At 30.9% G+C, this 18,980-nt stretch overlaps 1 protein-coding gene across 2 annotated transcripts in view; it reads right to left on the reverse strand.

Annotated features, from left to right (window-relative positions):
* Positions 1 to 18,980, reverse strand: part of ASCC3 (activating signal cointegrator 1 complex subunit 3) — a 265,634-nt gene that overhangs the window by 213,076 nt on the left and 33,578 nt on the right. For both annotated transcript variants that reach the window (XM_036220315.1, XM_036220319.1), the window contains exon 5: positions 4,065 to 4,185. In XM_036220315.1, the coding sequence (XP_036076208.1) occupies positions 4,065 to 4,185 (121 nt within the window). The remainder of the gene's footprint in view (positions 1 to 4,064; positions 4,186 to 18,980) is intronic.

Here is an 18,980-nt window from a genome sequence, read left to right on the forward strand (position 1 = left end):
TTAATATTAGGTCAGGACATATTTAGAAGATACCCACCCAAGGCAAATGAAGAAAAAGCATAGTCTACCTTTTCATGGAATTATAGGTTTAAAAAAAAAAAATGGAAAAAGGCCAGAACCAGTAAGGGGAACCAGGTCAATTAAAGCTTGTGTTTACAAGGTACAATGTAAACCTGTGGTTTTTCAACTTAGTATTCAGGAAAATTTTCCTTCCAACATGATTATTTTCTGTGTTTAACTACATCTTTCCAAGTAGTAGTATCTTGGTTCAGTGTAGCCCCAAAGTTGCTGATAGCAACGTTGCTGAAAGCAATTCAAGTCATGTACATTTTTGTACTGAGGACCTACTAGGTTCCAGGCATTTCTACTAGGCCTGGAAGACAATGAAGAATGAGACTTGGCTCATACTCTGAAGAAGCACAGTGCAAATTATTTTATCAAATGCCAAGATACAATACAGAACAAGGCAGAAATTAAACACAGCATCGAGATGGGAAAATTAGCTTTCTAAATTTGTCTCAAGTCAAATCTTCACAATTCTCTGACATTTGTCATTATCTCATTACATGGTTTTAAATAAGTCATTTTAATTCTCAACCACATGAAATAACCCTTCTGTATAATGGCTTTTTATAAGTTTCAAAAAGGAAAGTGAGAAAGACATTACATCTAAAAATTATGATGGAAGATATAATCCCATCTATATTAGGACTTATTTAACAGTTTTTAAAAAATGTTTTCTAAATAAATCATATATACCTATTAAAATGACTGAATTTCTAACCTACTATCTTTCAGTGGTAGAAAAGGAATGCAACATATTGACAGTTTTCACATGTACTATGAACTAAAATAAAGTTAAACTACAAAGTCACACAATCAGATATTAACCCAATGTACTTATTAGAAATGAAAGTTAAAGATTCTGTGCATGAAACTATTTATTATGACATACTAAATGCTACATTAATGTCATTAATATTTTAGACAAATGTGACACTAACAAAATATTACTATACACACTTATATATACATATCCAAATAAAAAATTAAAATTATAAGAAGAAAATATATCTTATCACAGATAGTTTTCTAAAGCCTCAATCAGAATATAAAGAATATACATCCTGTAAGACTGAGCATAATAGGTAATAAAAAAAATAAAGTTGTAGAGTAGGAAATGTTTCAATGTATAGTTCACCTTGATAGGTTCAACTAACTAAAGAGACTGACAAGTCGAAATGGAATGAACAAGCCTAACAGCAACTCTAACATGAAATTTTACTAAGGAACAATGTAGAAGCTTGTATCCTTTCGGAATGTAATTACTACAGAAAAAAAGTCTTGTATAATTACTCAAACCACTTTCACTTGACAGCATGAGCCAACTTAATTTTTATTTTATGATATATCCTGTATTAAACATTCTCCATATCAGCACCGAAAATAGAATTTAATTACAACTATCCCAAACTTAGCAGTCAGTACACTACACCTACCCACTTGTCACCTACATTTCATTTCTTGGTTATAAGAACAGAGATAAAGTAGAGTGGTGTATATCTGGATAAAAAGATTAAAAGAAAATCAGTATGAAAGCTAGATAATGCTACATGGCAAATAGGCCATGATTCTGGGTACCAAAGAAAAGAATGGCATGTGGTTGTCAGACTACAGTAGCTTCATAAACGATAAAAATGCAATTGTTATTTTTGAGAGAATTTTGAATGATCATTAACACAAAATTATATTAAAAGATGAATGAGAATAGTTGTAAAGTAATGAGTCTCAAGAAGCTTTTCTTCAAAAGTATTTTATCCCTCTCCCCAAAATTAAAGAAAATCATTTTTATTGCATGTGCACAACTCTGCTTTAAAAAAAAAAAACAAAAAAAAAACAACCACCTTAAAATAAGCTGGTTGTCAGCTTCTTTATCACAGTCCTTAGAAAAATTTAAAGTCTTGTTGAAATACCCCAAATTTTCTGTAGTATGATTATTCTTAGATAGTAACAACATTCATAATGATCTGGCATAAAATAAAAGGATACAAGCTTAAGTTTTAAGAGTAGAACATATTTAAGGGAAGACTGATAGTTCGAATATCTTTTTTTTTTTCTTAAGGCGAGGCAACCCATGGCTGACCTCACAGGTTGCAAGGACCTTGTCAGCTTACAATCCCTTATTTTTTATTTTTTATTTATGTTTTACGTCTACAGCAGCTGGTCTTCCTTAGTGGTCCCCCATTCAAGTACTGACCAGGCTTGACCCTGCTTGAGATCAGATGGGATCAGGCTTGTTCAGGGTGGCATGGCCATAGACTCAAATATCTTTTTAATAACTCAAATTTAGTATTTGTTTTTGAGTTAAAAAGTATGATGCTTCTAAAAAGTTATCCTAATAGAATAAATTTTGTGTATAAATTCTATTCAAAAACGAATGTAATGAAACTGTAAAGACACCAATTTAGCATCTACAGCTTCCTAAAAAAATACATGGAGCTGAACTCATTTTAAACTTTTTGTTAATCAATGACACTATTAAAAGGTGAGTACACCTGAAACTAATATAATATTGAATGCTGACTATAACTGAAAAATAAAAAATAAAAATAAAAGTTTAAAAAATAAGTTGCATGAATTTAAATAAAAAGGTGAAATTAGTAAGTATCTCTATATTAAAATTTAGAAGGCTAATAAGATAAACACCAAATTCTTAGAATTTACATCATTAGACTAAATATTTAAACTCATTCCTTTTTCATGTGACAGATACCTATTTTAAATGTTCCAAAACTCTGCTGGTTTATTGTAATGCTGGATTAAGCATTGTTTAACAGGTAGGAGCCCTCTTAAAGCAAGACAGTTTATAAGTGTTCAATACACGTAAAGAAACCAAAGATCTGGAAAAAGACAAAGTGACTAAATTTAGTTCTTCGAAGTTTCTAAAAATCTCAAAGCAACTCAAGGCAACTATCAATAATCAAATTATGTTATGAGGTAAAAGAAATGCATAAAAATTTTTGGATTTAAATCTAGGCTGTTGTTTTTGTAATTTCCTTTTATGCCATACACATAAATGAAAGGAAAAGGTGGCACGACTTAACGTAGAAGAAAGATAAATATCGACTAGTTTGGAGAAGGGTGTTTAATTCTTATGCTCACTTTTAAAAATTCCTAACTATTTATATGGTGGCAAGGAACATTGGGATAAAGGTAAGAAATTCAGTTCTCCTGCTTATCACCTAAAACCTGAGTTTGGCATTAGTTGTGCCAAACTGATCATAAGTCAGAAATTCTTTTTTATAACTTTGGCTTCCTAGACAACTCTCCCTAAATCTTCTGGGGTTTTAAAATGTATCTAATATAAATGGATATTATAAATGTTCAATTTGCTTAGTGTGATAATTGTATTGAGTCAAGTAGGAGACCATTGCATTCTTAGATGTATGCTGAAGATTTTATAGTGAAGTATTAGGATGTCGGCAACTTCTAGTCATTGTTCAGCAAAGATATTAAATGTAGATATGTATGTGTGTGCATGTGTGTGTGTGTGTGTGGATGTGTGTAGAGAATTATAACGAGTGGGAGGAAGAGAGAGAGAAAGAGGAAGCAGAATGATGATAATGATTGGTGAATCTACATGAAGGGCATATGAATGACCATTGTACTATCTTTGTACATTTAACACAGGTTTGAAAGCTTTCAACACAAATAGTTGGAAAGAATTATAACACTAGTTGGCCCACAGTAACTACTATATATTTGCTTTAAATTTTTTTTTTTTTGTCTATTCAAATCTGCAACAACAAAAAAAGACACATCTAAACATAAATAGAATCTTTTCCGTAACATGCTTTTTTAGGGTACTGGTATGTTTCATAATCTGCCATATCTAAAATCTACTTAAAAGGATGATAGCAGTAACTTCTATAATAAACTAAAGGATAGTAATTATATTATAATTACATTATATTATAATTCATTAAATTATAATTATATTAAAAAGATTCGCTAACCAATGAATTTTTCCTTTACATTAAAATTACCACTAAACACTTTCTTACCTTGAAGAGCCTGCAACTTATGATCATTTGAAGAAGTAAGAAATCTATCCACAATTGTAATTCTGTTCTGGAGAAGCTTCTCAATAAGTTCAAGTCCATCAGGTCCCAGCAGTTCAAATAGCTTATAAGAGGAAAAAAATCAAAAAGACCCGTTACCTTAAAATTAACTTTGTCAAGTTATTAACACCCTGTTCAACAGAGGTGTGAAGTTAAATAAAGAAATACCCAAAAAGTACTTAGAAAAACACAGTTTTCAAAGTTTAAAAGTTAACTTAGGAAAGAAAAATAACTTCATATTGCTATGGAGCTTTTGACTTTATAAAAGCTATCTGCAATTATGTAATTAAAAAACATGATTCGATTTTAAAAAATAATTGATTTGTATATAAACTCTAAATCACAGAATATTAAATTCTTACACGTGGTCTTTCTTGATATAACCAAATGAAATTCTAAAATTAATTTGCTTGTAACATACTGCTCTGGTTTTCCCAAATAAAGTACCATTTTTCTTACAACTTACTATATATCAGCTATCATCTGAGAGTCAAAGAACAATTAAAATGTTTTAATGAATCATGACATCAAATTTTTAAGCTTAAGATCTTATTAATTTATAAATGCTTAATAATTTTTAATGCTTAATAAATCTGAAATTTAAAACATGATACTGCAAATGCTTTATGTAACTTTATAAAAAGTTTCCATGCATATCCTACTTTACTATGCAGAATGGCAGCCAAAGATTACGTGGATTCCAGAGTCAGGAAACAGGTTTTAGGAAAATGTCTAAGACAGAAAGCAGATGAGTGGATGTTTAGGGCTGGGGGGAGGGAAGAAGGAGGTGCTAGTAGGAGGAGAGTAGCTAAAGGTGGATTTCTTTTTGAGGTGATGTTTGTATATATCTATGAACACACTAAAAATCATTGATTTATATCCTTTAAATGGGTGAATTGCCTAGTATGCGAATTATATATCAATAAGGCTATTTTTAAAATCATGAACCAAAGCGACTTAAACTACTAAAAGTAACAAAAAAAAATTACTTAGGGTTGAAAGATAAAGATTAAATATAATTTTCCCAATTACTGAGTGTTTTGAATTGCTCTCAAACACAAGACCTGTGCTTAATGTGAAGGGTATACCATATTAATGAAGCAGGAAATTCAAAAAAAGAAAACTGCAATACATACCTACATAGTTACTTTCCCCCAACATTCCAAACAAATTGCAACAGGAAATGCTCTCTACACACATCACAAAATATCCTTTATATCCTATCAATTCTCAAGCTCAAGGAATGTGTTAATTCTTAGGGACCATTTCTTTCATAAGAAAATAATTTCTCATTGCAGTTACCCTTACACATATTAGCTACTCAAGGTTACTTAATCTGAAATTCAGTGTTTACACATGATAAATTAGAGTCTAGTTAAAAAATTTTAATCCACAACATAATTTTAAGAAATCACCAGCACATTTTGAAAATAACTTTTGACATCCCAAGCATAGGATCACAGCACAGAGAGCACATGATTTCTTAAAAATAACACACCTAAGATCTCGCAACAGGGACAAGAAGGCTGTTTTGCTGTGAATAGCAGGGCTTCCATAGCTCCAGGATGAAATATCCCCAGCAGAAATTCTGAGATCAGCTGCCATCAGATTTAAAGCAATCCCAAAACGATGCTTTCCCTAACATTTGCTATTTCATCCACACTGAGAGCAGGTGCAGTTCTCATTCAAGATTTGCACTACAAACTAATTTGGCAGTGAGAGTGACTGTTTGTAAAGGTACAGCTGCTCTATGCACTGATACAAGTTCCAGTGCTATCAAATTTAAAAAAAAAAAAAAGAGGGAGGGAAAAGTTAGCAGTGGGTACAGAAAAATAAATCAACTATAGAGTTAAAAAAAAAAATGCAGGTCTCAAACAATAAAAAGGCAAGTATCATTATCCTGGTTACAAATTAAGAATATGAGATTTAAAGGATACACAATAAGAATAGACAGATAACATCCTTTTTCCTGGTAGATGTTATTAGAGTCATTATTATCTATTAAGGTATTTCAAAATAAACAAAGATTCCTGTAGTTCTTATTGTTATTATAAATACTTTTTCATTAAAGTAATTCTTCATCAAATTAAAATGATGAATGGAGTCAAAAAGTTAACCAACAGACTATGTTCCTGAGATGCCAAAAAAAATTATTTCAGAACATGTGCAGACTAACTTTAAAAGTATTACATCCTTGTTTCTCACAATACTTTTAATAGATGAATGTAGCTTGTGAATCTCTCAGGAAAGGTAATCTCCCACTTTCCACTGTATTCTGAGTTATGTCATTTTTATTCCAATAGGAAAAATGCTATAGTGGATGCTATATTCCCAACACAGATACTACATTATAAACACAACATGTAAAGTAATAATAAACTTTTAAATAATATACCATGGAAAATTATACTATAAATCCTATGAAAATTGGTTTAAGAAAAAGAGATATAAAGGGCCTAAATAAAAACTATAAATCTGTTCTCAAACTGGGGTATGCAGAGATATGCTGAGGGTTTGTGAAATCACAGAATAAATGTGACAAACATACTTGGATTATGGGTTTATTCAAAGTTAGAGGCAAAACATTATTTCTAAGTAAAACACAATTCTGGTAATGTTAATATCTTGTTTGAACGCTACTTAGGCTAGTCAAAAATATATTTATTTAGTAAAAAAAAGCTTTAAAGTAAATAACATTTCAATAGTTATAAAAGGTTTATCAGTTCCATTTGTTTCCATCTAGTTAACATAAAAGAATTCATTAAAAAGCAAAACTAAGTCTATCTGAATTCCCAAAAAGACCCCTTTCAAAAGAGAGACCAACTGTTCTCCATATCAAATGGGCATTTTTAAAAACAGCACAGGAGGCACAATATCTTGATGTGAGCCAGGTATCCTTATGGATAACAATATGGTTAAGTGGGTTATGAATTAATAATCTCGGTATAGAAATCAGCCACTAAAATTGTTCCTCAAGGAATGGTCATGGCTTTGTCTTACTAAAACTTTATCAGTGATATACAAACTAGAAGACATTAAATCAAATTTGTTCATGTGTTAATAGAATGAAAATTTTAAAATATTCTAGTCTGATATAATATGGCCAGACCTAAGGAGAAGTAAAAGAGACAAATATAAAAACCCTCCAACTAGGTTTTAAAAACTCATGTGTACTTGTACAAGATAGGGAAACCTGTTCCTACAAATAAATTTCTAAGGAAAATCTTGAAAGGATAGGAGGTTGGTTAATTGCAGGCTCAAATGAATAAAAAATGCAATGAAGGCTAGGAAAAAAATCTGATGTATTAATAATATCTCAAAAATCTCATTTAGCCTCCTAAAGGGAACTACGTTGATTGAATCATATGTGGAGTGCTGAGCTTAATTCTAATTTAAAATTTTTAAGATTACGATAAAAATTATAGAACATGAAAAACAAAGTAAAAATAAGATGTCTATGCAAACTTTTTCAAAAGCAAATCTATTATTATCTATTATTACACATTCTGCTTGAAGGATACTCATTCATTAATTTGATAAAGATAATGAATATTATTCTGGCCCCACTTTGCATGATCTTCCTCCATGCATCATCCCACATTGCTAAATCCTCCTTATCCTTCTTGAAACACTCTTTTCTTTTGCTATCCTTGACATATTGCTTTTATATTTATCCTACCACTCTGGCTGCTACCTTCTTGTCTTCTCTTCAGGCTCACTTTGATATGAAATGTTGGTGTTCCTTACGGTTTAATCCTAGGCTTTCCCTTCTCTCCATAGTCTCTCTTTAGCTGTTCACATCCAGCCCTCAGCTTCCATTAGCAAGCATATGCTGAAAAGTTTTAAATATATACATCCTTCCCAGAAAGCATCTCTGAGCTCCAAATATTTAATTGCCCAGTTACCATTTCCACTTGGAGGTCAAGACTTCTCACAATTCTACATGTCCAAAACTTATCTTATGGTTTTCTGCCCCCTTCACTATTTTCTAAATGTTCTGTTTCCATAACTGGCACTGTTTTCCTTCAAGTTACATAAGTCAAAAGCCCAAAATGCATCTGTAACATCTCCTTACCCCACAGCACGCAACCCCACCCGTCATCCAATCTATTATCAAGTCTTCTTGATCTCAACCAGTAAACAGATTTCAAGTCTTTCTGCTCATCTCGTTTAAGCTACCAAACATTTTTGCCTGTACCAAAAAACTTCCTAAATGGTTTCTGCACATCTATCCAAAACACACTTTAATCCATTCTCCACATAGCAACAAGAGGGAATTTTATGAAATTCAAGTCTGGTCAGTATACAATATCTTCCTCCTCTACCTCATGCCGACAAACTCTCCAATGTCTTTCCATTGCTATAAAGTACTAAATGAACAGAATATATAATCAGAACCTCAAAATATCACGTGTTAAATTAAGATTCAAAAATGCTTAAGTATATTCAGTCACATTGCTTTGATTAGAATTTTAATACAATTAATAAAGTTAAATATTATTTTTAAAACAGCATCCTTTCTAATTCTGCACTGCATGTATGTCTTATAATAAATGTTATAGCAGTATATGTATATAATTTAAAATTAAGTAAGTACACTTATATCAGAGATACATTATCAAAAATAGAAGGTAGGAAAAAAAGCTTAAAGACCAATGCTTCAAAGTATCATTTGGTTATGAAAGTTTTTCACAATGTAACAGTTTTCTGATGTCTTATGATCGATATTTATATTTAATATATTTTTTCTGAAAATGTTATTAAATGATGTTTCTGAAAATTGCTAGTACTTTATTAGAATTTAAGGAAATAAGATTATGTATAACCCACTGATACTATCACTGCTCCTATTTTCAAAACATGTTTTGTATAACTGAATTCTAAATCAGCAACTCAGCCATTACTATATATTACCCCTTGTCAGTCCATTTAATTTAGTAATGTAACAAATTTACAAATGCTAGTAGAGCAGTTTAGGAGAATAATCAGCCAGGGCTCAAATTCTGAGCCTACTATACTACTCACTAGCTTTAAGACCTTAGATATCCTTTCTGAGTCTCCGTTTTCTCAGTGGAAAGCATAAAGAAGAGTACATACATACCCTTTGCAGGGCTGTGAAATAAACTAGATAATGTCTGTAAACATATTTAATATAGTATCTTGAGTGTCAGCAATTAACTTTAGGTGTTTAGTAGTATTAAAATAAATGACTATAACCAAATAATGGAGTAAGAAAAGTACACAAAATAATTTGTATCATAACAATACCTAACACTTGTACACTATTTCCCAGGCAAGATATTAAGTTCTTTACACGTAAAGTGTATATTTTCACACTGTCTTGATCTGAAGCAATATTCAGTGAATCTTTGCTAAATATACATAATACTGATAAATTTATCATTTAAAAGAAATCATGATAGAATAATTCAGAGAAAATAATACTAAAGTATCTGATAATCAACTATCACTTATTAGGAAATAAACAAATACTAATAAAATACCTGATGTGGATATAGTGTCATGGAAGTACACTCATGACTGTAATATGTGTGTACATATATTGTACCTCCAGTTTCTACTGCTAAATAATTCTTGATTCAATAGTGAAATTAGATACAATATATCCTGGTGATCTGTAAAAGGCAGCAATAGGTTTGAAACCACTGCTCCAAATTTTTTTGATTAGATCAGAGCTTTCTAGTCGACCTTCCTGTTGACCTCAGTATGTTTGGACTTCAGTCTGTTAGATACTAAAACATAATGATCTTCCTCATAGTCAACTTTCACATGCACCTTCCCAAGAAATTACAATGGGGTCATCTAATCTCAGTTGGGAAGAGACCTTATGGGACATCTAAATAAAGCTCCCATAAAAGCAATTACTGCCATGGGAGGGCAGTTAACAGGACAGTTGAAAACATGGGCTTAGAATCAGAAAGAACTAAGTTTAATTATCAATTCTGCCAATTCCTAATTATATAACTCTGACCAACTTTCTTAAGGATTCTGAGCCTCAGCTTTCTCGTCTATTAAATAAAATTAGCATGGCGTCTGACAATAAGCCCTTAATAAATACTTAAGGCTGTGGATTAAATTTTCCTGGCTAATGAACTATCTGATGAGGCAACTCATGCCACTGGTTGAGAATGCCAATTGTCAAAAATACCCTCCTCATAGTGAGCCCAAACACCACAGCTTAACTGTGCCCCTGGGGTTACAGACAATATCTTAATAACATTTCTACAAGACAGCCTTTCAAATATTTGAAGGTAAGTCCAAGTACAAGCCACACTTAACTCACAAGTTCTTTTTTTCCCAGGTAAACGCCCATCAATTTTTACTATTAGTCAAATAAATTGATTTCTAGATGATTTCTCCTCCAGGTTCCTTTAGAAAACCTTTTACTGAGCCTCTTTATAAATGATATCCAAAACTGAACAAATTTTAAATATAATTTGATAAGGGCAGATCACACAGATTATAATAACTTTGGACTAAATTTTAAACTTTTCTGAACAAGGCATAAGTTGGTAACATCGCACTGTTGGCTTAAACTGAATGTGTAGCCAAATAAAAACACTTGGTTTTAAGGTCCCCCCCCCCCCACATAGGAATTTCAAGTAAGTGAGGATTCCCAAGATTCCCATATCCTGTACTTTATATAATTTTTAAGCCCAGAATTTCCAATGAATTCCTTTTGAAATTCACTTTCTTCCTCCTCTTTCTTCTTTTTAGTCTTTTAAGAATTTTCCAAATCCAGATTCTGGTGTCTACCACATCAGTAAGTACTACAATAACATGTACCACTTAATTAGAAAAGGTTTTATTTTGAATAAATACAAACTAGATTCTGATTTGCCAATCTTTTGACATTTTGTCTTTTAAGTACATAAAGCATCACTAACTTAATAAAACAGGTTTCCACAGATTTACCATGTTTGGAATGAATACCAGACATTATGTAAACAAAAAACCCTTATCACATAGACACATCAGCTGATAGCTAAAGTACAAAATCCAATGATCAATTTAAACTTTATTCCCTCTATCAAATCTTATTTTTAAAAGAAAAACTGTTTTACGAAACACAATTTAACCACATGGGAATCACTCTGACATATGGCATTTTCCAAAACAGCATATCAGTGAAAAATTATTTTAGTAACTTTAATAATTTTTATTTCATAATAGCAACAAATAAATGTTTTAACTATTTAATCACTTGAGTTAATAAGCAAGTTCTTTAATCTAATACCTAACGAGAACTAGTTAAAAGGGATGGAGACGCAGTAAGTGCAGGATCTCCATTAGAAAGTGGCCATCTTCCAAGTAAAGAGACGTGGTATTGTGAACTAAGCTAGTTAGAAAAAAGAACAGCAACTTATACACAGAAATTAAAAATTGCTTGAGCATTTAAATGGCAAGTTAGTAGGTGAGGTATTACTTTTCAAGTAAGCTCTTTTCCTTGTATATCCAAAGAAAATAAACACTTTTCAGAGATATATCCATAACTCCTCATTACACATTTAATATTTATATGAGAATTATTGTGTTTCATGGTAGACTGATAATATGCAAGCGATAATGTTTAGCCTCTTTCCTTATAGGTACAGACAATAAAGATCACAGCACTTATCAGAGGACCCTTCTATTTTGAGGATATGCAAGGCATTAAACTCTTTACATAGAAATTGAATCCTTCAGAGTATTATATCACATATCACTTTTTCTGAGTATTGGTTGAAATATAAAATACATAAGCAACTAAGTTATGAGAACCAGTACTCATGTTAAACTAGAGAGAGGATTAAAATTACCAAAGTGAAAAAATATGTAAGTAAGGTTTAACAATAACATAAGTAACAATGAGTTCCTGATTTGGGTTTTTCCCCCCTTCAAGATCATCAAAATACTTATCAGGGCTGTAGTTTTTAAAATAACAGAACCATCATGATTAATTTTCCATTACCTTGAACAAGCTTAAGATTTCAATTTTAACCCCAAGTAGAAAGAATAATTGAGTAAGTGTATATTGGTCACCGATTGTGACAGTATAATTGACATGTACATTCTATATACTCAATTTATTCTATTTTCAAGTTTTAGAATGTTTATATACAGCTAAATAAAAAGTATGTTGATCCCATAAGGACAATGGTCATTCCTTTTTAAAAAATACTAAAATGTATTTTACTTTTAAACATCTTAAAATTTTCTTGAAAAGCCCTTTCCCTTTTATGCCTAAAAGGAAGATGCCTTCTTTAAGAACAAGTATTAGAGATTAAGAGAAAGAAAAAAAAGATGACACAAACTCATGCTTTAATGTATCTCTTCTAGTAAAAGAGAGAGAGCAAAAAAACTAAAAGACATTTCACATTTAAAGACAAGTATATCCCTGGACCAGAAATTAAGCAAAAACGGTAAAGCACAGAATAGGGCTAAAGTGACAAGGTGGGCTCCAGTTTTAGATAGCAAGGCCAGGAATCTGGCTCCTGTAGGGTAACCTAGACATAAACCGTTCCATACAATTTGGGCACTAGAGCTAGGCTTATGTGGAAGACAGGGTGTATGTATGGGGCTCCCCTGTTAATTAGAAGGGGGTGAAAAGAACTACTACAAAAATGATACTTGAGGTCACAGCTACTATACAGAAATCTAAGACAGTGACAAGAAGAAATGTAGATGGGAAGAGCCACATATCGACATCAGCAAAAAAATTAAAATTCTAAAACATATGAAGAAATCTTACTCTAACAATGACAGGCAATAAAATTAACATCGGTTCACTCCAGAAGAAAGTAATATGGAACAATGTGACATATTTAAAATAAGTAATATTATGAAGTTCAAAGAGACCAACAAAGCAATTGTCTCCATTAATTAAACAAAAGAGAGTGTATGGGAGCATCCTATACTTTTTGCTCAATTTTTCTGTATACTTAAAACTGTTCTAAAAGTCTATTAAGATAAAAAAAAGGATGGATAGGATTCAAGGAAAAAAGAATTATAAAACTATTATTACTCAAGGTAATTATAATTATTCTCTTATTGTTGAAAAGTTCTGGTAAAGTTGAAGAGTTAAACACTTGTGTTTTAAACAAATACTATCTAGCAAAATGCCACATATACATTTATTTATACACACACACACACACACACACACATATAAAGACACTTAAATTATTGTGAAGAAAATGAGTTAGTAGTAAGAGGTAATTAATGATCAACATGGGGTTGTCTTCTATCACTATTACTCGCCAGGCCAAAAAATATGCATCTCTTTCAGAATTTCTCATTGGGATCTATTTTATTTTTTAAACACAATAAATGTCCTTGGAGTCACTTTATATTTTTCAGAGTACTTCAAATGTTATCATGATTATTACTGATAGAACAAGCAGTTATAAACATTAAAAATTTTACTGAAACCCATTTGCATTATGCAACAAATATGTCTGCTACAATGGATGTATCTAGAAGGCCATCAGGCTTGTCCTTACCTCTTATGTATCTAAGGATTGTTAAACTGCCTGATGTCTTATTATTCAAAACTAATACACGCTATATGAATAAAGGCTAAAACATATGTGGGGGAAAAAAGAAAGATAAGAGCAACAAAACCAAAAGCTGGTTCTCTGAAAACAAAACAAACACTCCTCTAGCAAAAATGAGAATGTCAAGAGAAAAAGCTGAAAGACAGGAACAACATAACGAAAAGCTAGTGTAATTTTTTAAATAAAAATTAATACAATTTTTTATAGCAAAAAGCTTGAGTACTCAGATGAAATGGCTAATTTCATAAAAAAACAATTTACAAACTTGATTTAAGAAGATATAGAAAATATGAATAAACCAGTAACTAACAGAAAATTTAATTGGTTATCAAAGTCTGCCCTCCAAAAAGACACCAGGCAAGAGTGTTCGAAGCATGCTAGTATCAAACTTTCATGAAAGAATCACTTTCTTATAGAAATTTTTTTGAAAAAAGATAAAAAAGAAAAAAGCTCCAGAAGTTTTTTTTATGAAGCTGGAATAAATAACCTTAGGTATTAAAACAGGATAATTTACACATTCTCTACTAAGGCTGGGGTTCTAAGCATAGTAGGAGGGCAGAAAATCCTTATAATTCACCAGTGACTATCCAAGAAAGCCCCAAGAAAAAGAGGAAGCATTCTGATTGCTATAAATTAAAGAAAATCCACATATTTCTTTTTAATTACATAGATATACATTTTAAAAATTAGAGTTGTATCTACACCTCTACTATATATAATAAACAAACATGCATTATAGTAAGCTTATGCTTACTACATTTAATTTACGTAATGTCTTTGAGACAGTAAGCAATTTCAGATTTGCATGTGAAATGAATAAGATGTGCATATTGAAAACTAAGAATAATGAAGTATGAGCAAAGAAAATGTTAAAAACCGAGTACTCTGAAAAGTTTTAAATTAACAGTCCATGTGGAAATGACTTTTAGAATAATTACATAAAGCAATGTATTCTATAACATAAATTATCCTTAGTTTGGTTTGTGGCAAAAAAAAATTATGAAATATTCATACATTCCAAAATTAAGTCTTAACATAAAATAATGACCATGAAAATTAGGACACCACTTACTTAGCATTTATTTTTCTCTCAAGAAAAATGTGCTACGCAAATCTGTTTTGGCATTGCAGAGAATTAGATAAATTATATTTTCAGAATAATTAATGCTCATTTACAAGTATTTAATCTAACACAATAACTTACCAAAACTAAAACCAAGGTCACTTACAACTTAATTAAAACTACTTGGAATGTGAACAATATTTATTCTATAATTAATTAGGTGTGCAGTAAGAAAGGTTAAAGGTAGATATGCTACTATATACTTAAAAGCTTACTTTACATTTTCATGTACATGATAAATTGACTTTCCTTGATTCTTAAAAAGAAAATATGCTGATTTTAATTGCCCTCGAGAAAATCAATTCTAGCTATCATATGTGTATGTATATGTGTATATGTGCACATATATATATAGCTAAACAAAATAAGTACATTAAATTTTAAATATTTGTAAATAAAGGCTTACAGAAATTTCTGTCTACTTAGTAATCAATCTAATTTATGTTTGCACACTGATAATTAACATTATCCAGAATGTTTCTTATTCATCTTAAATACTATTAAAACAGAAAAATATGTCCTTTATTTTACTAAAAAAATTTATTTTCCATATCAATATATTATAGACATCTCTCAATATATATAGCCCGTGTATTTCTCCAAATTGAACATAACATTCATTATACCAAACACAATTTTCTTGCCCATTCCTCTTTTAAATGCATATATGAAATTTCCAAGAGCAGGAGACTTAAGAAAGCAAGAGTGGGTCGATTCCACTTTACTAGATTGTTTATCTTCTAAAACCTATGATGACTTGACAGAGAGAATGAATAAATTAATGAGTGAAAAGTGCCAGAGGAGAATAAGACAAAAAGTATGTAATATGGCAAAATGTCTTACTACTTGAACAACATTCCAATTAAGAATAAAATAGTATGGCATCTATTACTGCCACACACAGGAAACAGCAAGTATTTTTAAATCCTCATTGTGAGTTTAAGTTAACATAATTATCTTTTCCCTCATATCTTAAATAAGTCACCAAAATCTAACTCTGTACAAATTCCAATAGTGGTCATTCAGCAAATGTGACTATATCTACAATAAAAGATCTCATTACTTATCAAAGGAGCTCATTATTCCTTAATGAACTCTGAAGGTTATAATGGTTTACCTGAGCTGAGATCTGTCCTCATACACCTTCTACCTAGAGGTCCTACTGATAATTCTGGGGTCATCTGTCTTCTATATAAGGCTCTTCAAATATCATGTCCATCCTCCTATCCCACTGTAGCTTTATCTTAAAAATAACCAACTGTTTTCAATTGTTCGTTCGTCATAAGACATTATTTCTACTTCCTTCACCAGCCTAACCATTTTCCTCTACAGATCTTCAGTAGGATACTTTCTCCCTTAAAATGTGGTGACCCAGTGCAACCTGAAGAGCTAAACCGAATTATCACCACCCATGTATAAGACAACTTTCTCAATAACAACATGTTATTGTTTGCTAGCTACATAATACTATTTATAACAGCCAATATATATGGAATATTTACCATCTATTAGGCAATATTCTAAGTGCTTCGAGTGCTTTATATCATACATCTTACATCAATCATACATATTATATCTTCACTGCTCATCTATATGGTAAGCCAATCACTTTTCCATGTAACAAGTAAGAAAACTGTGGCTTAGAAGTGACTTGGCCAAGGTTGAACAGTTTCTAAGCAGTAGAGCTAGGATATCCATGTTTCTAACCATAAAATCAATTACTCTTAACCACTTGAACTTGTATTTCCCATGGGTGACTCACATGGAATTTACTTTTCATGACTACGGCGGCTAAACCAGATCTTCCTATCTGGAATTAACAGTATTCACAGTTACAAGTAATATGAACTTACATTTATCTTATTAATCATGTCATATTCAACCCATCATTCTAACAACTGAAACCAGAAAAGAGGGGGAAAAAAGCAAAATACAACCAAGTTTATAAATAAAAAATAGGCTAGTGTTTTCCCCAATACAGATTTTTTATAAAACTTAAGAAACCTGATACAGCAGGTAAAAGAAATACATAAGCTATCTTGACCTTTCCTAAATAGTGTGTTCAGCTAAAAGCAGAACAAATGATTCTTGTTTTCCTCATAAAAATTTCATCTCTTATAAAGTAAAAGTAGGAATAAATTTCCAAAAATGATAGACAATGAGGAAGTAACAAGAACCTTGGGAGAAAATGACTGTATCATTTTAGAGTATGCAATAAGGACACATTCAGATATGTGCCCCAAAACTAAATACAGAGAAAACATACATCTGATCCAAATAACATTCTACCCTAAACCAGTGATACTAAACAGAAAAAATGGTTTTTAAAAAAATGTCTTGGGGTTGCCTTTATAAGCATAATACCAAAGAAAGAAACCAAAATTAAAAGATGGATATAGACATTCTTACTTGAACACTTCAAACATCTGCCAAAAAAAAAAAACCTCATTGTAAATCTCTTCTGAAGTAATTCAACTTCATTGAATGAAAAATTGGCAATTCTCACAACAGCACATGGCCTAAAATATATGAAAAAAAAAACTAACCTCAGTAATAATAAAAAAGGTAATTAAAACAGTGAGATAACATTTCCCCTCTACTAAATAGGCAAGGATTTTTTTTTTAAAGCATTACATATAGAAATGGCAAAGGTTTTAGTAATGTATGAGGTAGAAATGTACACTGGTAGATTCTTCCAGTAAAGTATTTTGTCAGTACTTTTGTACGTAACATTTTCACTGATATGATATATTCAAGGGAAAAATATACATGAGCCAATATTTAGCATAAGAGTTTTATTACATTATTTATAATAGGGCAAAGCTAGATATAACAAATCTTCAATAGCAGAGTATTACTTTAATAAACTAGGATATGGTGATAAATGTAATACTCTGCAGCCATTAAAATGTATTATACATTAGTGTCATAAAAATAGTTTAAAATTAAATTTATTGCATGACCTATTTTTAAAGTATTAATATTTTAAAATATATAAACTCCAAAATATGTACAGTGGCTGTGGCTGGACAGTTGTAAGATTACAGATGACTTACTTCCTGCATTTTGTGTATAAGGGCACTCTAAATTTTCTACAATATTTTTTTTCAAAATTAGAAAGATACAGTTGTACAAAAAAACAATTGGTGGCATTAAAAAATAAAATAGCATTAAAGCCTTTTTATGTCTGCTACCACAATCCTGAAAAAAAATAAAATAAAAAAAATAATTGACTGGATCCAAATAAAACACTATGGCTAACAAAGTCGATATAAACTAAAAAAAATTTAGAGGAATATGAGAGAAAATGTAGCAAAATCACAATAAAAACAAATATATTGATACTTTTATGTTTTTAAAAAACTATAAAGTTAAATCTCTAAAAAAAAAAATCTAGGCATACAAAACTGGGAAAATAACAAAAACAGTCCTTTTATCAATGTTTGAAGCAAGGAAATAAAACCAAAACATGTTCATTCCTTGGGGAAGACAGGAGACACAGTTTATTCTCACTTGGCTTGTATCAATTCCGACAAAGAATATATTAGCTTAAAACAGGGAAGAGTAGAACAGATACCATATATATTGAACGCTACCTATGGTAAGGGAAAAAGCGGTAGGAATACCTAGCCTCTTCAAATAAGTTCAGATATTCAGATCCTTGATGCATCATACCAAGTTTCAGGAACTGTTTACAGATCTGATCGCGGAATCACTGCTATATAGGAGAAATAATGGAGAAAAACAGAAATTCCAGATAAAGGCAAAATTTTCCAATTTAAAAAGAAAAAGAACAAGATAAAAATGGTAGACTGTGAAAATTACTTAACTGTCACCTTAACATCAACATATGGCAATGTAACAAAACAAAGAACAAGATTCCCCAAGTTTCATAAGAAAATACAGTTGACCCTTGAATGATATTTTTGAAGACAAGATAATGAAAGGTGTTCTACATGTCAGTATTGTTAGATTTATGGAGCACTGAACAACTGTATCCAAATTGTGTTGATAATGGATTGATGTCAACGTAGAGGAAAACTGAAGGAGTTTAAAAAAAAAAAAGACTAAAGAAGAGAAAATATAACTGGCATCATGTAAAAGAATAGGTATCTAGGACTTTATTGCCAGATTGTATAGATACAGGACTAAATGGCAGAATAATTGTAGTAGTATCAG

The sequence above is a fragment of the Rousettus aegyptiacus genome, unplaced genomic scaffold (assembly GCF_014176215.1).
Source record: "Rousettus aegyptiacus isolate mRouAeg1 unplaced genomic scaffold, mRouAeg1.p scaffold_m13_p_1, whole genome shotgun sequence".
Classification (NCBI taxonomy): domain Eukaryota; kingdom Metazoa; phylum Chordata; class Mammalia; order Chiroptera; family Pteropodidae; genus Rousettus; species Rousettus aegyptiacus.